Below are 23141 nucleotides of genomic sequence, written 5' to 3'. Positions count from 1 at the left end.
TACGCATGGAAGGCTGGGACCAGGTGGTCCAGCAATGCTACTCCTGCTCCAACAGCCTGATTTCCTGGCTTAGGAGCACGAGCTAGCTCTGGTCTGTGCACGGTGCACTTGGAGGCGTGACAGGTACACTGTGGGAAGCTAGGAAGCAGGCCGTCAGGGCCCACGAGGGCATGGGTGACCCTGCTGTGGAGAGAGGGCCTCTCTGCTTCCTGAAGGGCTCTCCTCCATGATGGAGCCTCAGAACCTAACCAGGCTAGGCTGAGCGTCTGCTGGGACAAATCGCCAGAAGCCGCCACACTGCCCGCACATCAACAATGAGCTCGTTTTCTTGGGCCTCACTGACCTGAGCTCCTGTGCCCCACTCCTGTCTTTCCTTGGCACTGACCACCAAAGCCCTTTCTGTTGGTTGTGCTGGGTTCATGTTTTTAGTATTTACTATTTCAAGAACAGAAATAACATTAAAATACATGTTTTTGGAGTATAAGCGATTTCTTTGTAAAGCACAAGCCCTGTATCTCCAAGGCTTAATAGAGCGATTGTCACTTTCCTGAATTTTCTCAGCTTTTTCTTCATATTTTAACAACTGATATACATATATACACATATATATAACGTCTTCCCAAATGTGTAATTGGCTTGGCCTGGTCACCCAGTAACCATTTCCTTGCCTTTGGGGATTCACAGCCTTCTCAGGTGTCCTGCTGTCCCCAACTCAAGGTGCCAGGAAGTGCCCCCTGGCGGTCAGATCTTTCCAAAGAGTCATTTTGCCCACATCAGCATGACTCCCATTGCTTGTTGCCAAATCTCTTTGAGGCTTCCAGCACAGGTTGACAGAGCCCAGGCTCTTGCCTCTCTCTTTGCTCATCTCGTTAGAGCCTAAGAAAAGCTCCTTGGTTTCCAAGGCCCTTTGCTGTGTGTCTTCCGGGTGGAAGGGAGAGGTGGGGAGCGGGGAAGGGAATGTTCTCAGGAGCCTCGCTGACATCCTGTGGTGTGTGTGACTCTGTCCAACAGCAGTGTTCTTCCCAGGGACAGCGTGACAAAGGACACCCAGTCCCTCTCCCAGACACGGCTTCCCATGCCAGGTGCCATCCCACCCCAGGCAAAGGAACTGAGGCATGTGCTTCTTACATGACTTAAGGTCTCCTCACTGAGTATAGCTGTGTGTTTCTGATGTACCATGCTGCTTCTGGAAATGACCACTGTGCCTTCCAGGATGTGCTGGGAAAAACCGATCAGGTTTTTCCGACTCTGAAAACGCCTCCACTCCCAAACCTGGTGCACGCGTGCTGAACTGAACGCCAGGAGCTGTGTTCACGGCTTCCACCTGCTCCCTCGTGTTCCCGCTAACGGCAGCTCTGATCTAATGATCGTGCTGAGGACGGAAAACACACCATGTAGGTATCTCCTGTTCCGGAAATGGAAGGGCCCATAAAAACAGGAGTGTTTCACAAAAGCTTTATTTGTGGTCACATCTACGGCTGTCACGTCAGGATACAAACAACTCAGTTCAGGGCAGTGCTTCTAAGATGGGATGTACAGCTGTGGGACACAACGGATGAATAGTGCACTTGATACAAAAATAAATTATACTTCAAAAGCTACTGCAAAGCTTTACACATATAAAAAGTAAACACAAAATAGTTAGTGAGGTCCTTTAAACTGTCTATCATACCCAGGTAAGAAAATTTATTTGTGAAAATAAAGAGAGCAAGGGGTCTGTAGGAAACCACCTCGCTGATAAAAACCAATCCTGGGAAGTGACTGAATGACTGTCTCAAGCAATGTGATAAAGAGACTCACGTAGCCTCTCCTGAAAGTGGAATAACTCCAGCTCAAGCACATGTTCACACAGCAGACTCAGGCTCAGGACACATTTCTATAATCCAAACAAATGTCCTCACCTTGAAGGCTGATAGATAGGAAGAGCTTCCAATTTTCGTCGGATCATCCAAAAACCAGAGTGTTTAAATTTTTGAGAGGAAAGAAGGCCAAATAATATAGAAATGTACATTCTTCAGTCTGCAGAAGATTCCAGGTTTCCAAGCAACCAAAAGGCTGCAGGCAAGATTAATGAGAAAGCGGTGAGGCCTCACAGACACCCAGAACTGGGAGGCCCATGACCGCGCCCTGTCCCTGTGCAGATGAGGACGCCAACATCCGGACATGTTGGGTGCCCCGCAGGGGCAGCTGATGCTGGAGGATCTATCGGAACGCTTGGCTGACCCCAGGGAGCCACTCTGCCCTGCCATGAAGCCTGGAGTTGGAAGTGGCATCTGTTTCTGTAAATGAACCTCCCGGAACACAGTGGCCCACGCATCTGCTCTTGTCTTGGTGCTTCTGTGCAACAGCACAGCTGAGCAGTGAGGTATTATCTCTGCTCTTCACAGAAAACCTTTGCCCAGCCCTGCTCAGTGAGAAGGCTTCTCAGGACCCTTATAGAAAAATATGGGCGATTTTTCTCTATGCAAGTGACTGAAAAATAATTCTGTCCTAAAAAGGCCTCTGAAGCGACACAAGAACTTATGTAAGACAGAGGCACTGGTTTTAGCCCAAACTGGGTGACACACAAGAACAAGCAGTCAAGATGCCAGGTACAACCCAGGGCCTTCGTCCTCAAGTGTCCACAGAACATCTGTGATGGTAGAAAAGCAGATGAAGGTGCAAACAGCAGGCTGTAAGAAATACTTTTAAATGGAATTTCCCCCACAACATATCAACATCTTAAGAAAGCTGTTCAGGGAAGGTCTGAATTTATCAGGCTCAAAGGAACCTGCTCATTCCGTCGCTCCGCAGAGCTTCTGGAAGGGCGAGCGTAGGCGAGCAATGCGCCCTGCGCCAGGGTCTCCACAGGGGACCCTGTGACAGGAGGGAGAGACAAGGTCTCATTTATCACTCTACAGGTTCTGAAGAAGAGTTGAGGGCAGAAAGCTGAAGCCTCCCAGTCTCACTTTGAGCGCCCTGCCACCTCTCCCTTCCCCACCCGGGCTGTCACATGGCCTGACCCGAGAGTCCTGTCCTTTCTGCTCTCCCGAGGCCGGCAGCAGCACCTGCTGCGTGGCTCTGTACTCAGTGTCCCTAGAGCGGGACGCACGGCAAGCCTGGAGATGGGGCAGCGGCCCCGGGACACCTCGTAGGCACAACTCCCTTCCCAGCTGAGCCTAATGAGTGACTGGAGTCGAATCTGGAACTGGAAAGTTGGGGAAGAATGTGCCCGCGGAGGAGCTGAGCCTGTGGCTAACAGCCTCCTGCTATTCGTCGCCAATCTGGGTCTGTTGCCTCAGCCACAAATCACCTCCCAGCGCCTTTCCAACGGAAGAGTGCGAACAGCTTTCTGGCCGGAGCGCTCAAATAAAGTATTGTTCCTCCTCTTTTTTCAACGCCTGCCTTAATTATAACATTACCAATGTTTCTTTTTAGCTATGTTTACTAAGGTGCATAGGAACCTCTTTCTACATACAGAACAACTTCCTGCCCAACTAGCGTCATTAAGTAGCCACGGGGGCTACTTCAGCTCATCTGAGGATCTGAGCTCTAGTTGGTTTATCCGAGGATTCAGATGTGCAGGTGGGTTTTCATCTTTCGTAGTGGAGGACTGTGTCCTGGAGGTCACCAGTGGGCAGTGCCACCGCAGCTGTGACCAGCCAAGCCTTCCGATCCAGGACCACCTCAAATCCCTTACTCTGCTCCTTCCCTCTCGTCACAAAGCCTGACTTTTCGCTTCCCTCTCAGACACGTTCACAGGGATGCTGAGCCCTTCAGTCCTCTCCCCTCCGCTCTCAGATCGGCACAACGAGATCGGTGTCACAGCAGTTCTGAGGGAAGGTGCCAGCAGCAGACCTGACAGGGAAGTTATTATACCTAAACTGTCCGGGCTAATTCATGACTGAAGTATAAATTTCCATGTTTACCACTTCATGTCAGGACAGAAGACAAAATTTCCTCCTTTTAGCTTGAGACTTAAATACATTTTAAGTATGTCTATCAATATTCTAACCAGCAAGAATACACAGGTTACAGACTATTTTTAACAACTTATTCCTCAATTTTAGACAGTTCAAGCTGAGGCTGGCACTAGCTCCTAACCTGGCAGGGAAGCTGAGGCCTTCGGAATTAGTAATGCCTTAGCCGTTCTGTGGTCACAGGCAGGACCTGAACCTTCTATCACTCACGGCGCTGGCCACGCCCTGGAGATGATGGCCAGTCCAGCATGTCCCGGGCCAGGCCTCTGGTTCTAGCTGTCACTGAGAACTGTGAAAACATGTGTTTTATTATTAAGAATTGGCAAGAGCTCCACCAATGGAATTAACAGGCTTAGCATAATGGCTACGAGGAGGCAAGATGTGCCAACTTGCTTTCCTTCACCGAAGCTGGTCTGTGCAAGAGGTGTTTCCACACTCGACGGCTCCCTGGGAAACCACACACAATTCAAAGTCCTGAGTTTTCTAATCAGATGCTAGTGTGTGTGTGCCTGAGCACAGGACTGTGCTTCCGGGAACCCAGGGCAGTCCAAACCACGAGTGCTCTAGGTCACACAGCTGGGTGTTCTTTTATGCTGAGCAACATCAATTAACACTCAGTTACATACCTAACACAGGGCAGAAAAACAAAGTATCAAATTCCAGGAGGTCGAGGTCGGTATCAATCCTTGATCACAGGGATTAACAACTAACCCAGCACGGCTTCCACACCATGCTCATTCCCAGCAAGTGAAGTTTGCCTTACACATTCTTAAGTTTTAAAGCTAAAATAATAGTGTTTTTTTGGATGTTGGAATTGCAAGGGGTTGTTTTTGCATCTTCGCTGTTTTCTATACATGCACGTACTACTTTCATATCCAGAATTTTTATGGGGGACCAAAAGTGAAGAGGAACTTCCAGAGATTTTTAAAAATTAACACAAAATTCCTAACGTAAGGTGAGACAGGAGTTCTTTCAGCAAGCAGAGTAGTTTCAGACATGGCAGGTGTTCAAGAAACAAAATTCTCCCCGCCCCTGCCCCGATTCCCTACTTCTGTCCTGGCATTTTTGTTTTGTTTCCTTTTCTTTAGTTTAGGAGTTCCAAATTTATTCAGCCTGTATTAAAGGGAAATGGAGTCCATGTCCAAGCTGGTACCGGTGTGGGGCCAGGACTGTGGTCGCTGTCTGGTCTGAAAAGTTAAGAGTATGTGTCTGGTGCCTGTGGGTGTTTCCTATAGGGAAGCAGGGCTGAAAAAAAAACATGACACAAAATATGCAGTTTATCTTAGCCTTGATGTAAACCTTGGAGTATTAAGATAGCCAGTCCAGTCAAAATATGGGAGACATCTGAAAGTCTTCTGGATTCTAAACGTCTCTTTAGTACTGTGATAACTGTAAACAAGCTAGGCCTTAATCTACCTACATAATGTCATTAATGTCCTAAATTCCTGATTTCCAGGTATCATATGGATAAGGGCAACCTCTCTAACAGATGTTCAGATCAAGGACAGTCATCCTGATATGAGGGAGAGAAATACCATTCAAAAGGCTAGACCGACTACCAGAGCCAGCTGCTCAGGGAGGGTTATGAACGGTCACACCCACTAGATGGAGCCAAGAATCTGAAGGAAACCACAGGAAAGTAATTCCTGATTCAGGAATTTACAACTTAAATACAATTACAGGAAGTAGAAGACCAGATAGCCTCATTTAGTAAAAAATATAGTGTAACTAAGCCCTTCCAGATGGACGGAAAATGGTTTCTCATGGAGCTGAAGTCTGATCTAGGTGAGCTTTTTAACTCACAAGTCAGGACAAGCTCTTGAATCCAACACATTCCCGCAGAAGTGGATTCCAGGACAGACGGCAGCAGAGTGTTGGGCATTCCGGTTGTAGGTGAGAAGGAGCCAAAGCCTCAGAGCTCAGTAGTCAGTAAACACTTCTGCTTCAAGATGGCTTCTTCGGCCAACGTTGGAACAGAGCTGCAAGGAAGAATGGGTTATTTATTATTCAGGAAAACCACTGCGGTGGGAACAACATGGACTTCTCCACCAGAGAGCAGGCTGAGAATAAATCACAGACCGTAAGTGACCGTGCTGCAACACCTAATTTAGCAATGAGATATTTAAAGAAGGGACTTTTCTAGATAATTGATGCTTATTTCGTCTTGAAATGAAATCTAAAGGTATCAATTTCGCCTACTTCCTTGAATAAAGCATACCAAACACTCATTTCTTAACAGGCCAGGGTTACTGTGAACAGCAAGAACAGTATGACGCACAGCATGACAGACACCTGCTCAAGAAACACCAAGGTAAGCGGGCACACTGTTCTGTGCTTTACCCAGAGTCCAGACGCCTATGGCTGAGTCGCCACGGCAGTTAATCTGCTTTGTCAGAATTATGTGAAACAGAAAAGGATGTGGGATTTGCAGGAGCGGCCAAGAGTCTCTCTGCTGCAGCTGAAGAGCGTGTACTCACACTCGAGGACGTAACGTCATCTATTGTGGTTTCAGGAAAACGTAACATCAAAATATACGGTGCAGAGGATATAGTTTAACATGGTGATGCCACTAACAAGCTTTACACAGGACACAGCCATCATGCGTGCCACCTCCCTCCATTTCTACTACACAGAGACTAACACTTCCAACAGTTTTTTGTTTCAGTATTTTCCTTACTTTTCCGTGTCTCTGGGGGTCTCAAAGTGTAGTCCCTGGGAACTGTTACAAATGCAGATGTTCAGGCACCACCCAGACATAGCGAATCAGACACTCTCCGAGGCTGGAGCCAGTAAGCCCTCCAGGTGACTGTGATGTGCAACTAGCAAGACTCCGAGTGGCCTGTTTCTACAATGACATCCTGCCACGAACTGGGAAGGCTCACCATTCTTAGAGCCCACTCACCAGCCCCCCGATCCTCCCTTCCTACCTTCTCAACAGCTGTGGGAACAATTTTGATGACACTGATATTCAGTGTTTGTTGTAATCATGTAAACATTGCCATAACTGATAGAAGTACTTTTTTTCTTGCACAGTTTGCTCTTCCTGGACTAAAGAACTGCTTCATTTGTTGTTGTGACCGTCTGCTCAGTTTTCTGTACTTATTTCTCATTTGTCCCTAAGCTTGCAGATACAACCATGGATCTCTTCACAGTATGTTCAGACACATCACGTAACCATTTACACAATGAGGTAAGGCCATGTGTGTGTGTTTTTTTCCTAGCAATATCCTTCCTGGAACTCCATACCCCCTCTTCAAATCTGTACAGAATTGTTTCTAGACCTGCTGGGCAGCTGCTGCCTTGGAACTTCCCTTCATTTCCTGCTGCTCAATTCCTGCACCTGTTTCCAGGGTCCCACATCTTCTTCCTTCTTGGACAATTGTCTTGTTTTGATGGACCATGTCTCCAGTGAGTAAGCCCACTTGGGAAGTATATATTTTAGAGAAACTCTATGTCTACTCATTCTCATCTCACATTTCATTGATAGTCTGGATATAAAAATGTAGGTGTGTGGCACATGGGTGGCTGTTGGTTAAGTGTCCAACTTCGGCTCAGGTCATGATCTCGTGGTTAGTGGTTTTGAGCCCTGCATCGGACTCTGTGCTGACAGCTAACTCAGAGCCTGGAACCTGCTTCAGATTCTGTGTCTCCCTCTCTCTCTGCCCCTCCCTTGCTTGCACTCTGTGTCTCTCTCTCTCAAAAATAAACAGAAAACATTTTTTTAAAAAATCTAGGTGAAAAATAATTTTCCTCCAGAGCCCTGAGGGCATTGCTCCATTATCTCCTTCCTCACCGTTAGTGAGGGCTACTGTCCTCGGATCACCAGTCCTCCCATGTCCTCTTTTCCTCCCTCTGAAGACCTACATCCTCTCTTCCCTCGGATATTCTGAAATTTCACAGTGGTCCTTGGTGTTGTCTATTTTCATTCTCTGTGCTGGGTACTCAGGTCTGTTGAATCTAAAAACTCAAGTACTTTGGTTCTGAGAAATCTCAATTCATTGTACAATTCTCTCTTACTCTGTTCTTTTTGGATCTCCGATGATTCATATATTGGACTGCCTGGATCAATCCTCCAATTTTCTCTGTCCCAATTTTCATCTTTTTGTTCTACATTTTGGGAGATTTCCTCAATCTACCTTCCACACATTCCTTGGATTTTATTTTTAACAGGGTTAATAATTTCTAAGAACACTGCATTGTCTGTCTTTTCCATTACCTGTTATTGTTGCACAGGGGCAGCATCTCCTGTCTCGTGAAACCGTTTTGTGAAGCCTTTGATGCTCACATTCCCTTCTTTCCCCCGTTTTTCAGTTTACCTGATTTATTTTTCCTCAGACATCTGATCATTTTGGGCCCTCTTTGCACTTATGAGGGAAGCACCCATTCATATTTAAAAGGGAAGCACTGGGAGCACCTGGGTGGCTCAGTTGGTTAAGTGTCCGACTTTGGCTCAGGTCATGATCTCACAGTTTGTGGGTTTGAGCCCCACGTGAGGCTCTGTGCTGACAGCTCAGAGCTTGGAGCCTGCTTCGGATTCTGTGTCTCCCTCTGTGCCCCTTCCCTGTTCGAGCTTTGTCTCTCTCAAAAAATAAACATTAAACAAAAAAATTTTTAGGGGGAGCACTGGAATGCCATGTGGAAAGTGTACACAGAAGCAAAACTCACTAACTAATGGGCTTGCCGTCCCATCAGGGCCCCCACAAATGTTAGTCTCTATGAGCCTTTTCTCTTTATTGGTCAGCTTCTCTAGAGAATAATCCTCTTAATTTCTCAGCAGAGACATTTTACTTGGCTAACAACATTCGGGAAGCTGAGAAAGAAGGGTGGCTGTCTCACCTGACTTCAGTGTATGGACTTGGAGTTAACCTCTGTCTTCAGCTCAGGGCCTTACTCTAAACAGAATCTCTTCACTTCTGGAGCCCCTCTGGCCCAGCTCTCCCACAAAAAACTTCCAGAATCACGCTGGCAGGGGTGGGGGGAGATTGGGGGCGGGGGTAACACCCTAAATGGATAGAAATCTTTTCAACCAGTCCTCATATTCTCAGCCCTATCTTCACAAATACCTGGTGCCTCCAATTCCTGAGCCTTTCCAGGGTTCTGCAGTGGAAACTGGCTGGCGTTTTTATTTTGTTTCCACCCCCTCCCCTTTTCAGGTGTAGATTTCATTTTTCTCTTCTCTGCGAAGTTGGTTATTGTTATTCCTCTGCTTCCACAACCTGAGATCTTCCAACTGCTGTTGTCCTGTTCTTTGTCCTTGTGGTCTTATGCCTTTGAACTAAAATTTTACACACAACACCCAAAGTAAATCTGAATCTGTAGAGATGTAGAGATGTGACCAGTTACAAAAAAAAAAAAAAAATGATTATCACATAGCAGGAGTTTACAGCTTGATGACTTTTAGCAAATTGAACACACCTTTGTGACCAGCATGCAGATCAAAAAAACAAGAGAACCGAATTTGTCTTCCTCCATCACCAGTCACACTGCACACTGTCTTGTATGCTTATTGGCCACCTGGATGCCCTCTTGTAAACTGTCTATTCAAGTCTTGTCACGTTTTCTCTGCAGCTATTTTTTTCTTATTGATTTACAATAGCTCTTTATGTATTCTAAATATGAGTCCTTTGGCAAAGACAGACAGAGAGATAGAGATAAATGGGGAGGCTGGAGGAAGTGCAAATATTTTCTCTTACTCTTTGGTTTCCCTTTTTGAGGCCTTCCAGTTATTTCTTCTGATGAACAGAAGTTCTTGATATAATCCAGGTTATCAATTTTTCCTGAATGATTAAAGATTTTTGTGACCTGTTTAAAAAACCTTTCCTGATTTCCAGGATGCTTGCTTATGTTTTCTTCCAAAAGCTCTATTATTATTTAACGTTTCATATTTAGATCTGAAATCCATCTAGAATGGACTTGTGTATGGTCTGAGGTTGGTTCAAAATTCATCTTTTCCCTCATGGATGTTTAATTTGTCCAGCTGATTTACTGAAAGATCAGCCTTTCTCCGTAGTACTGCACCATCCCTTTTTCACAAATCCGGTAACTGTATATATGTGGGTTTGTCTCTAGACTCTATTGTGATCCAATGATTTATATATTTTTTTCTTTTTTTGCAGTGTAACTGGCATACGACATTAGATTAGTTTCAGGTGCACTACTACCATCTTTGATCTCTTAAATTCTTCTATGACTACTTTGTTTTGGGAAGGAGCGCAGACAATCTCTTCTTTCATCTGTAATTTTAAATTTACAAGTCCTTAAGAACTCATATTTTATTGTATAAACTCAATTACAAAGCATCCTCACCTGGTCCTCTGCATGTAATCTCTATCTTTACAGTGGCCAATTATCAGGCATATAAATGCTTTGAAAAATCACCTATTAAGATTGCATAAGGTGCTAATTTGGCAACTGTAGGTGAGTTCCCCAAGGCAAGTCCCATATCTGCCCTGTTCACTGCCATGTCCATTGCTGCCAAAGCAGATAAAAATCAAGGCCTGGTACAGAACAGACATTCAATAAGTGCTTGCTGAGTGAGTGATTCTATTAGTTGAAAGACTGTGGAGATAAGAAAACAACTTTAAAATGAAATTATCAATTTCTCTCCAGCTAATCAGCTCTAATCATTTTTTCAGTTAATTAGGAACATTTTCTCTATTAGGAAAGCAGCTACTTCCATTGACTTATGCTCTCATTGCCCAAAGAGGATATGAGGAACAGACATAATCAGAAAAAAGTCTGAGGTGAGAATGAAGGCGACTGCATATCTTTCGCAAAACAGGCGCAGCTTTGGTCCTGACAGTGAAGAGCTGAAGAACCACATGCCAAAGTTTTGAGTCCCACTTCTGTCTGTCACACGCGAGGTGTTGCAATAAGCCTGTACCGGGGGTCAAGGGTCAGGTGTGTATGAGCCTCCCCTTGGGAATCTCCTGTCTCACTCTTACCTATGACTCTTCACCTTACTGCTGGACGACATACTAATTAAAGCATGAAAAGGAAAAGACATAAGTGAATTTTAAAACAAATATAAATTTTTAAAGCTAAGCCTATGTTATGCAGACTTCATAAAAAGACGATTAATAATAAAAACCACTTCATAATTTTGTAGAAGACTTCCTAACAAGAAAATAGAAAAAAAACACTATTCTAAATAGTAAAGAGACAAAAATATATCTGGTTTCAATTAAGTTCGATTAAAGAACTGACATTACTGCTATCGATACATTAATTTTATTATTTTTTCGTAACACGTGCCTAAGAACTGCAATGGAGAAGTAATCTCCTCACCTGGTCACAGCGTCCACCAAGAAGGGTGCTGGGGGGGAAATCAGCGACACCACTTCTCTACTACCATGTCCCTCCTTCCCCAAGGACGGTCCGCTTCCTGCCAGGCCTTCAGAAAGGACACGGCTCTGCTGAGGGAGACGCACAAGGCACGTGATCAGAGGTAACAACATGACCCGGGCGTCAGCCCTTCGGCTCCCAGGCATCATCTCTAATGATGAGGGGCAGAAGTAAGAGGATCCTGATGGTCACGGTGGTTTTGGTTGGTTAGTTTACCATCCTTCACCTCAGATTTTAATTTTTGTTTTTGTCAGCATCCTTAAACATTTACAAATAGAAACATTAAATTGCTCACTTGAAGCCATGAAGTTCAGTTAACAGAACTCTGGGAATGCCTCCCCCCCGCCTTTTTAAGGAAAAACAAGAGCCTGGTTTTCCTTAGGCTTCACGCTGACAGAGTAACCAAAAGAAAAAACTGCCAATATCATGAACTTACTGGCACAATCCACCGTGGTGTGATCATGGATGTTGAAGGTACCTAAAATAAATATTATATACATGTTTACTTTAGGGAAGTCTTATTTTCATAATCAGTCTCATAATGCTTTCTTCTACTACGAAACGCAGTTCCCCGAGCTGACACGCACATTGAATCCAAGATCCTTTTCTGTGACACAGATGACATACTCACCACTTAAGAAACTATCACAATTTTGGTAATCTCTTTAACTTAAACATGTCTACTCCAAGAATGCTGCTCCTACTTTCAGTAAGGACTTCCCTCGCTCCCCAACCCTGGTATCTAGTTTAACATTTTATTTTCTGATCTTTCAGTTCATTACAATACTATAGCCTTCTTGATAGGCTCCTAAACAGTGGACTGTGACCAATCCAAATTAATAGCACAAAAGACGTACACAGAAAAAAAATCTGTTTATATACGGAGCATTCTTTGATTATCCTGCACACACATGGAAATATTCATACTGCTCCTGACTCACAGGATCATTGTTACATTCTTTTTAGTGTTTAATTTTCTAGATCTTACTTCTATGTGTAGAATTATCATCTAATAACTCCTCCTATTTTATAGAAACTCAAGACTAGTTCCTAGACTGGTGACCTTAGATCCTGATAAGAAAAACTTAATGTAAGTCCAGGTCTTATTACTAAGTTAGGTGCCCACCAGAGGAACTTCCCCACCAATATTAAGTGAATGTACTTTTATCACAGGAAATAAAAGGGACAGAGAGAGAGAGAAAGAATAGATAGTAAAGATAAAGAAAAACTGGTTTGGCAGAACATATCCTTTAATAACCATAATCAAAATAAATATAAACGGATAAAACTCCATCAGAGGATAAAGACCCTCAAATAAGATTTGAAAAACAAGATAAAAGGGCGCCTGGGTGGCTCAGTCAGTTGAGCGCTGACATTGGCTTAGGTCATGATCTCACAGTTTGTGGGTTCGAGCCCCACATCTGGCTCTGTGCTGACAGCTTAGAGCCTGGAGGCTGCTTTGGATTCTGTGTCTCCCTCTCTTTCTCTCTCTGTCCCTCCCCTGCTTGCACTCTGTCTCTCTCTCTCAAAAATAATAAATAAACGTTAAAAAAAAAAAACAGATGCAAATAGGCTACAAATAAAAGCACCAGAAATTATATACTAGGCAGTAGAAACTTAAAAGAAAGCCAGGGTGTCAATTTTATGTCAGTCACAAGGGAAATTAAAAGGAAAAAAGGGGCAAAGAAGGACACTTTAAAGTGCTCAAAGGAGTTTGAGGAAGTTTAATTACTGTTAATATATGTGCACCTCACAGCATATCTTCAAAATATACAAACAATAACTGACAGATTTAGCAAAAGAAGAGAAGTGAATTAATCAATAATTGATATGGGAACGAAACACTCTAGAAACTGATAGAATATTAAAGAGACTCAGCAGATTGACTAGTGAAGGAATTCAGCAACTATGTTAGACAAAAAATTAACTTCTAAGTTCAACTGTAAAAAATTAAATACCATTGATGGTATCAACAAAATTGTAACAAAACTAAAAAGTATTTAGGATTTTACCTACAGCCTAAGAAGATTTATTGAGAACATTTACAGACTCAAAGAGGAGAGAAAATAGAAATATTTGTGTTCATGAAAATAAACTATAAATTAAGTCTATCAATCTAATATAAACTGCATTAAAATGCCGCAGAATTTGGGGGCAAACCTGCCATACTGATGCTGAAATTTATAAGACTACACTAGATAGGAGAACAAAGCCAGAGCACTGCCCACAGTAGCAGAACGGAAAGGGAGGCTACAGCGTCAGTAACACACCAACTGGGACAGGATGGGTTATTTAGTAGATACTACTGGGAAAACTGGATCTTTGCAATGGATAAATGCAAATTTGGGTCATACTGAAACCATACCTGACATCCACCCCCAAACTCTCCAAACTGTTTAAAACTTAAGCATGAAAGGTAAAATAAAATTAAAGCTAATAGGAAAGGATACCTTTGATTCAGGGGATGGGGTGGCAGATGGGGAAAGATTTTTTCAAACCCTAAACTCCAAACTATAAGGAGAGAAAACGAAGAATGCACAGCATCAGAATAAAAGGTTCCTGCTCAGGCAGCGTGTATGTGCCCATGCACTCCTCTGCCTCCACACTGATAGACACACCGTCTCAATCTCCTTGCTTCCTGCGAAAATGACGGTGATAAAAATGCCTCAGATGTGTTAATACAGATTATGAGAAAATATTTTTAATATCTAAGACTGACACGTAATTAACAGCTTGAATGACTATACACGAAATTCCTGAAATCATCAGGAAAAAGACAGGAAACCCGATAGAAAAATGGGTAAAAGAAAGGAATACATAACTCACTCCCAGAGGAAACTTACATTAGCAATAAAATAATGGAGGAAATACGCCATTTAACTCATGTGAGCTGTAACAATGAGACAAACCCATAAAGTGGAATCATTAGAAAATCAGACAAAACGCAGTGTAAGGAAGACTGGTGGGAATGTAACGGTGGCAGCCGTTCTGGGCACAGCGCACAATGCCTGGTACTCAGGTGCGCTTGCGATCCAGCAATACTACTTGTGGGTGTTTCCCCCAGTTCTCCCACAGTGCCTTCAAAGATGTGTGAAGTTGGTTTTTGGAGTTATATTAGCTGCAGGTGCACAATATGATTCAACGATTCTATATGTTTCTCAGGGCCCATCGAGGGAAGAGTGCTCTTAATCCCCTACACCTACTTCACCCATCCACCCACCCACCTCCCATCTGGTGATCACCAGTTTGTTCTTGGTATTTAAGAGTCTGTTTTATTGTTTGTCTCTTTTTCCTTTGTTTATTTGTTTTCTTAAATTGGATGCATGAATAAAATCATATGGTAATTGTCTCAGTCTCCTTATTTCGCTTAACATGATGCCCTCTAGCTCCATCCATGTTGTTGCAAATGGCAGGATTTCATTCTTTGTTATCACTAATATTCCATTGTATGTATACACCACACTTCTTTATCCATTCATGTAATATCAGTGCATGTTTGGGTTGCCTCTGTATCTTGGGTATTATGAGTAATGCTGCAGTACACATTATGGATGCACAGATCTTTTTGCATTCGTGTTTTCATTTTCTTTGTGTAAATACCCAGGAGTGGAATCACTGGGTCATATGGTAGCTCTATTTTTAATTTTCTGAGAAACCTCCATACTGTTTTCCACAGATGTTTATCTAAATAAATATATGAAAGGTGCCTGGGAGGACACATAGCAAACAGTGGAATAGGTGCCTTGGAGGAAAAGGGGAACAGACGTCAGGAACGGAGGACAAAGGAAAATAAAATAAGACAAACAAAAGACTTGCATGGACCTAAGAAGATAGTCTGCTATAGACTGAGAAAGAATTAATTTGGGCATCTGATTTTTTTAAAAATTTATTTTCTGAGAGACAGAGAGAGCACAAGCAGAGGAGAGTCAGAGAAAGAGAAAGACACAGAATCTGAAGCAGGCTCCAGGCTCTGAGCTAGCTGTCAGCACAGAGCCCGACGCGGGGCTCGAACCCACGTACCGTGAGATCATGACCTGAGCCGAAGCCGGAGGCTTAACTGACTGAGCCACCCAGGCACCCCTTAATTTTTTTTTTAATGTTTTTAGGCATCTGATTTTTTAAAAATTGGATACTATCCTATTGATCTTAGAGATGTCTTCTTGTCACAAATTTATTTTACATATTTACTAATTTCTAAACTGGTAGTAATCTTAGTGTTTTCCAGAACTTTTTTCTAGCCTGAGTAATAGATATTTCTGCTATAAGTTTTAGAACCTTTCTGCCTCTGTTCCTCTCAGGAAGATAGGACTTCATGATTACATTCTGTACATTCCTTGAGAATGCTAACTATAAATGAGATAAAATAGAAATATGATAATAAAAACCCTTTGCTCAATAAAATGCATACTTTAATTTTTTTAAGTGTTTTTATTTATTTTTGAGAGAGACAGAGCACAAGTGGGGGAGGGGGGGCAAGGAGGCAGAGAGAGAGGGAGACCACAGAATCTGAAGCAGGCTCCAGGCTCTGAGCTGTCAGCACAGAGCCCATGTGGGGCTCAGACCCACAAGCTGTGAGATCATGGCCTGAGCTGAACTTGGACCCTTAACCGACTGAGCCACCCAGGCACCCCAATGCATACATTATTTAAATATCTATAATTTTTTAAATAGCTTTCTGTTTTGTTTTTACAGTTTTACTGTTTTCAGTGATGAAAAGTTTTGTTGAATTTTGTCAGAATACAATAGCCTTCTTAAATCCCATTTAAAATTAATGAGAAAATAAGATCACACAAAAAAACAAGAAGGATCTGAAAATTAAAAAAAAAAAGGAAAGTACAGAACTTATATTTGAGGGACTATAATGACAAACTTTAACACAGGAAGTCTTGAATGAGAAAAACACTGTGTTCTTAGCTAAGAAGACAAATTATCACAAATACATCAATTTCCTCAAAGTAACTTATGAATTTAATGTATTTGTAATAAAAACCCAAAGGATTTTGGAGGGGTAGGACTTGAAAAAAAAACACTCTAAAACTCTTCTGAAAGAACTGACAAGCAAAAAATAACAAAACAGCTACAGAACACTGCTTGGCTGGCCTTGCTGCAGATCAAAACCAGTTAAAAAGCTGGTTATGAAAGAGTGTTACGGTCCTAGTAATGGAGACATCTGTAAGTGTAACAGAACAGTCCATCTGCAGAATCTAAAATACATCAGAGTCTAAATTTTGATTTAAAACAAAAAAAGGGTTCTAAATTTTTAGGGAAGGGAAAACATATTAGTGCTATGAAAGAGTTGTTTAATCAATTTGATTTTCATCACCGGATTCGCTTATGACAGAGTGTGCACGGAGTAAGGTTCGGAGCCAGGCCCTGGGGGCTCCTCCTCTGGGCTGCAGCCGGTCTTACAGTAATCTTAGAAGTCCCTTTCTTTTGTCTTTACACAGGATTACCATGGGTCAATATTGACAGTATCCCTTTTATCTTCTGCCTTTTCGCTTTTCCAGACTTTCGATTAATTCTTACCCTTTGGTAAAGTCTCTCTGCTTAGTGATCTAAGCTGGTGGTTCCCAAACAGTCGTTCCCAGACCACTGTCTGCATCATCTGGAACACGCTGGAAATGCCACTTCTCAGGCCCCAGCCCCCACACCAAATCAGAAACTCTGAAGGTGGAGTCAGCAGTCTGTGTGTTCGTACACCCTCCAGGTGATCCTGAGGCACACCCAAGGTCAAGAACTAATGATCTAAGCAAACATCCAGAGGCACAGACAAAGCCATCTGTACTTCCAAGCTTCTGGAATGACATCTAGTTCCTACAGCAGCTGTCATATTACTCATAAGATACTAAATGAGTTATCTGTGTACCTCTCACCCCAACTGGATAGGAAGTCTCTGGCAGGAAAGAACTGTTTCTAATAACATGTGGTTTCTATACAGTGACACGTAAATTCAAAGTGGTGAGATTTTAGTAGAAAGGCAAGGCTAAGTGGTTACTGAAATATGGCCTCCTACTAAATGAACAGTTTCACTATGTGGTTAAAAAGGCAAAAATTGGGGGTGCTTCAGTTGGTTAAACATCTGACTCTTGATTTCGGCTCAGGTCACAATCTCACAGTTCCTGAGATCAGGCCCCGTGTTGGGTTATGCACTGACAGTATGGAGCCTACTTGGGACTCTCTCTCTGCCCATCACCCCTACTTACACACATACTCGCTGTCTCTCTCTCAAAATAAATAAACTTTTTTTTAAAAAGGCAAAAATTGGAATGTTGCAGGCATATTTTCCAAAACAGAAACTCCTTTCCACTTTGCTGTTTTAAGCATATTTACCTGAGGTGGGGCTGTGTGGTCAATTAGATTCTCTGTCAGAGATAAAAGCAAGGCATCCAGTTCATCTGTAGTATCCTAGGGGAGATACAAAATACACAGTTGTTCGATGAATCACTAACCACCAAACTGAATTTTTTCCGTATCTTCTCAATTTCAGTTCTGCCCCAGGCCTGGTTGTTGTTACCCTTTAAAAACAGAGGGCCATTCAGGAATCATGGTTATTATAGTGATTCCACTTTTGCTCGAAGGGGGATCCAGACTACAATCAGAAGTTGAAAAAGAGAAAGTGTTACGTGAACTTTTACATAGCTACTCTTTTTGGTGAGATGAAACTGGGGTGAGGTTGACGGTCCTGGCTAATCGACGAGAAAGGTAAAACGTCCAGCACATGGGACAGTGAGTGAAGAAGACACCTAAGTTCCACACACTGCTTTGTCCAGATGTGCCAGCGCACTGCCATTCACGAAAGAGTAGAACGTGAACCTCTCCTTTAAATGTCAACACTTTTTAATTGCTATTTGAAGCCCCCTATCGAAGATGCAGCTCTGAACTAGAGACAGAGGGAGAGGGAGAGGGGGAGAGAGAGAGAGAGAGAGAGAGAGAGAGAGAGAGAGAAGGTAGGTAGATAGGAAGAACTGAAAGAGAATAAAAGCTAAAATTCCAAGCTGGAAATAAGAGAAATAAGTATTTAGGGTCTAGTACACCTAACAAAAATAGCCATTGGTTCATACAGTTCTATTTCTACCTGCTTTGAGGCTGTGGCTGATCTCCCACTGATGTCTCAACATTCAACTTCATTTTAATCGCACGTAAGAGAAAACTGTTCTCTCCCTTCCCATGTCTCCCTCCTCTTGCGCCCCCTCCCACCCCGTGGCCTGGGTGAGCGCCCCCAAACAGCGTGTGTCTACTTCCACCACAACGTATTCAACTGCTCTCCCCCAGTGGAATATAAGTGGTTTGAAACAAGAGGCGGTGTTTCATTCACTTCGGAAGTTTTGAAACTAGCATATATTCTGGTACATACTATGATATGCAAAAATATTTGAATTAAGTGTCCGTCTCTGTTCTAACAAATCTCCGGTTCCACTTCCATTTCAATGACCAAAGATGTCAATATGGCTTTCTAGAATTTTAATTAGCTGGAAGGAAGCTCCTGAATGAAGTTATTTGAGGTTGGATTTTTTTTTTTTAAACCCAAAAGTCTGAAAAATTATGCACCTAAATATTAACTATAGATTACCTCTGGACAGTAGGAATATAGGAGATTCCTAATTTTTTCTTTTTATGAATAGTTGGCAAATTTTTACAATAACCGTCCTTATGCAGTTAACGAGCAAAGTGGCAAACATTCATTGGCAAGGCCAATTTTTCATTTAACTCGCCAAAACATTCAATGGGCAATGAACTGAGTTCCTTTGATTTCCGGAGCGGTGCACGGAGGCAAGCGGCCATCAGGAAGGTGGGGACTGTGAGGAGCTAGTTATCCTACCAACACAATGACAGGCTGCTGGTGTTTCAATTCATATTTACTTAGTGCCTACTATATGTCGTCTACCATTTGAGATGCTAGGGAAGCACAGCCAGCATCCAAAAAACAAAAATACAAAGACCACCTAAAACAAAAAGACCAACAAAGAACAGAGAAACAGAAGAACCCCGGAGATACAGTTGTGAGGATGTGGCCATGGGGTTCTCCCCCAGAAAAGTGAGGCACGGTGCTTGTCTCACAGGCTGAGCTCTGGCGTCCGTCAGAAATCACCAGATATCTGTGAGCATACTACAGGACTCAACTCAGCACGGTCTTTGGAGGAATCTTCCAGAGTAAGCGTCGTTACCTTAAGAACAGAACCGTTGGCCGCAGGTGTGGTGTGCGTCAGAGCAAGAGCATCTTCAGGGACGATCACGTTCTTCTCATGTACGACTGCACTGTAAGACGAAGATAAATTCACGTCATGGAGCGCCTCTACAGGCCCAGGGAGTATTTTCGAAGAAAGAGATTCGGAAAGAAGGGTCATGCTTCACGTAGAGGAAGAGGAAATGATGGCTTGTGAAGAATATGACAGAAGCGTTGAGTCTGTATGCCTTTGTGAGGCCCTTCCCCACCCACCACGTTACAACTTTCACGCCCATGTCAGACTCACTGACGGATCAAAATGGCAGACTACTTTGCTTTCCTCCTAAATCTCACTGAAGGGTCAGAAAAGATTTATTTTAAAAGAAGGCATTCCCGCAAAAGAGAGAAATCAAGCAACTGACTTTTAGAAGCTGTGTTCAGATCCGTGAGGGGAAAAGCTTGGTGGACTGGAAATAAGCAGAATGCCTGTGATGTGGGAAGACAGTCAGGCACCCGGAGGGGGAGCCACCACGGAAGGACACAGGCCGCAGAGCCCTGCTGCAGGAGGCAGGCGCCACGTCCAGAGTACTCCAGGTGTTACAACAGGATTAGCAGGTGACCGGACACCAGAAAGCCTGTTACCTGGAGGCCGGGCAGGAATCGCAGCGGGGTCTAATCCCAGATAAGAATAATTAGAACAGGAGCCCTGTTACAGATGGCTTCAACACCAGGGAGGGAAGGGGGACATCGAGAGCCAAAAGACTGTCATCCACTGAGATAACATATCCAGCAGGAAATCCCCATCCCTCCCAATGTCGCTGAGAAGTGTGCACCCAGGAGCAGTTCCCACTGGAGACTACCAGGAGAATGGGAAAAAATGAGAAATAAATCCCAGACTGAAAAAGTGGACATAATTAGTGAACTGGAAGCCTGGACTGTGGCATCTACAGCTCTGAGGTAGGAAACAAAAAATAAATAGTTGTGATTAAAACAAGAGAAGTGATCAAGATGTTTCAATTAATGGATACTAGACATTCAAGAAGATAATGGCTCATGATTTTCCAGATCTGAAAAAAGACATAGGTCTTCAGATTGAAAGGCCACCTTGAATACTAATAACAAAAAAAATTTTTTAACTATTCTTAGACAATACAGTTATAAAAATGAAGAACTTCAAGAATAAGCAAGTAAATAACGTGCTTCAGAAAGAAGAGCTTGGAGGACAGGATTCAATGTAAGAAAAAGTGAGCACCAAAAGGAGTGAAATCTGTTGTACAGTTAATTCTCCCATACCTTCAAGAAAAGACGAGGCGTGTAGCTTACACTGCTGCAAAACACGGAAAGATGAAAACATTCTGCGGCCGTTCTGCTCAGTGTGTGCCACGGCCCAGCAAGTTCCCTCCCACAGATACACCCTGACGCATCCTCACAGCACGTGTAAGGAAGGACATGTACAACGTTAATTTGGAACAAATATAGGTCCATTAATAAAAGAACAAATAAGCTGTAGCTGACTTATGTAATGGAAATTAAAATGAAGGAATCATGGATAATTTTTCAGAATTCAGATATGTCAAAACAAAACCCACTAAATTATATTCTCTAAATGGGTGAATTGCATGTTTATTTATTTAGAGCATATGTACACAGATGGGGGAGGGAGGGAAGGAGAGGGGGTGGAGGGAGAGAGGGAGAGAGAGGGAGGAAAGGAGGGAGGGAGAATCTTTTTTTTTTTAATAGTTTATTGCCAAGTTCGTTTTCATGTAATACCCAGTGCTCTTCCTTGCAAGTGCCCCCCTCCACGACAACCACCCCCTTCCCTTTTCCCCCCTCCCTCCCCAGCCCTCAATTTGTGCTCAGTATTCAAAAGTCTCTCATGATTTGCCTCACTCCCTCTCCCCAACACTCCCCCCTTCCTTTCTCCTTCCCATGGTCCCCTATTAGGTTTCTCCTGCTAGACCTGAGTGAAGACATATGGTATCTGTCCTTCTCTCCCCGACTGACTTATTTTGCTTAGCATAACTCAGGAGGGAGGGAGAATCTTAAGCAGGCTTCATGCTCAGCCCGATGCAGGGCTTGATCTCATGGCCTTGGGATTATCACCTGAGCTGAAATCTAGAGTCAGAGGCTCAAGAAGCTTAAGCCACCCAGGTGCTCCTCCCCCTACCATAGCATTTAAATTTTAGCTCAGTAAAGCTGTTGTTACAAAAACAAATGGTCTGGATAGCCATTTCTTCAAAGTAGAAAAGACATCCAACATCATTAGTCCTCAGGTAATTAAAAAGTTGAACCACAGTGAGACATGCTTCATACTCTCTAGGATGGCTACAATTCTAAGGATGGAAAATGAGCACTGGAAAGAATGTGGAAAAACTGGTGCCCATACACACTGCTGGTGGGAACAGAAAACGTAGCTGTTCTGGAAGATAGTGCGGCAAGTTGAACCTAAGAGTTACTAAATGACTCAGCAATAACCCTTCTAGGTAACTGAAAGCATGTCTACAAAAATTATTTTTTGTTGTTTGTTATTTTGAGAGAGAGAGAGAGAGAGAGAGAGAGAGAGAGAGAGCGTGTGCGTGCACAAGCAGGGGAGGGACAGAGAGAAAGGGAGAGACAGAGAATCTCAAGCAGCCTCCACTCTGTCAGTGTGGACCCCAATGCAGGGCTCGAACTCCCAAACTGTGAAATCATGACCTGAGACAAAATCAAGAGTCAGACACTTAATCAACTGAGCCATCCAGGCACCCCCAAAATTCTCGTTTGTGAATGTTCACAGAAGCTTTACTCATAATTGTCAAAAAGTGGGAACAACACAAATGTCCATCAATTGATACATGGATACACAAAATGTGGTCTATCTATACGGTGGAATGTTATTCAGCCCCAAAGAGGGGTGAAATACCAAGACATCATACAATATGGATGAACCTTCAAAACATTCTGTTAATTGAAAGAAACCAGACAGAAAGGCCACATATTGTGTGATTCCAGTTACATGAATTGTCCAGAGTAAGCAAACCCATATGTGAGGAGGCTGCAGTGGGTGTGGCGTTTCTTTTGGAGGTGAGATGACAATGCTATGGAATTAGATAGTGGTAATGGTGCACAACTTAGTCAACATACTTAAAAGGCACTGACTTGTTGGGGCACCTGGGTGGCTCTGTCAGTGAAGTATCCGACTTCGGCTCAGGTCATGATCTATTTGTGAGTTTGAGCCTCATGTCAGGCTCTGCGCTGACAGCTCGGAGCCCGGAACCTGCTTCAGATTCTGTGTCTCCCTCTCTCTGCCCCTCCCCCACTCGTGTTGGGTCTCTCTCAAAAATAAACAAACATTAAAAAAATTAATAAATAAGGATTGAATCGTAAACGTGTAAAGTGAAAACATTATGGTATGGGAATTACAACTCAATAAAGATAAACAGTCTAAATCTACTACAGCAAAATGTGAAGATGTTACAAAGCTTGACATTTGGTACACAGACAATATATACTCTCCACAGTTTTCCAGAACCTTGAAATAGTAAAAGAAGGTACAGTAATTTTTAAAAAGTGTGGTATGACATGGTGAAAAAATAAAAAGATTATAGAAAACATAAACAGAAAAAGAAAAGGCCCAGAAATAGACCCAAGCATAAATAAGAATTTAAGCACATCTTAAAGGATACATTTCAAAT

General features: G+C 43.0%; 1 protein-coding gene across 4 annotated transcripts in view; it reads right to left on the bottom strand.

Moving 5' to 3' along the window:
• Positions 1-1440: 1440 nt before the first annotated feature.
• EPB41L5 (erythrocyte membrane protein band 4.1 like 5) overlaps positions 1441-23141 on the bottom strand; it is a 122989-nt gene continuing 101288 nt past the window's right edge. For 2 of the 4 annotated variants that reach the window (XM_029934713.1, XM_029934715.1), the window contains 5 exons: positions 19469-19559; positions 17634-17708; positions 11740-11781; positions 11247-11374; positions 1441-5938 (listed from right to left, as the gene is read on the bottom strand). In XM_029934713.1, coding sequence (XP_029790573.1) covers positions 5872-5938; positions 11247-11374; positions 11740-11781; positions 17634-17708; positions 19469-19559 — 403 coding nt within the window. In that variant the 3' untranslated portion in view covers positions 1441-5871. The remainder of the gene's footprint in view (positions 5939-11246; positions 11375-11739; positions 11782-17633; positions 17709-19468; positions 19560-23141) is intronic. The other 2 variants (XR_003906706.1, XM_029934714.1) reach the window with 2 other exon arrangements.

This window comes from Suricata suricatta, chromosome 3, assembly GCF_006229205.1.
Source record: "Suricata suricatta isolate VVHF042 chromosome 3, meerkat_22Aug2017_6uvM2_HiC, whole genome shotgun sequence".
In the NCBI taxonomy this organism is placed as follows: domain Eukaryota; kingdom Metazoa; phylum Chordata; class Mammalia; order Carnivora; family Herpestidae; genus Suricata; species Suricata suricatta.
The sequence above is the reverse complement of the archived record's forward strand: the minus strand, read 5'-3'. Positions and strand labels throughout refer to the sequence as shown.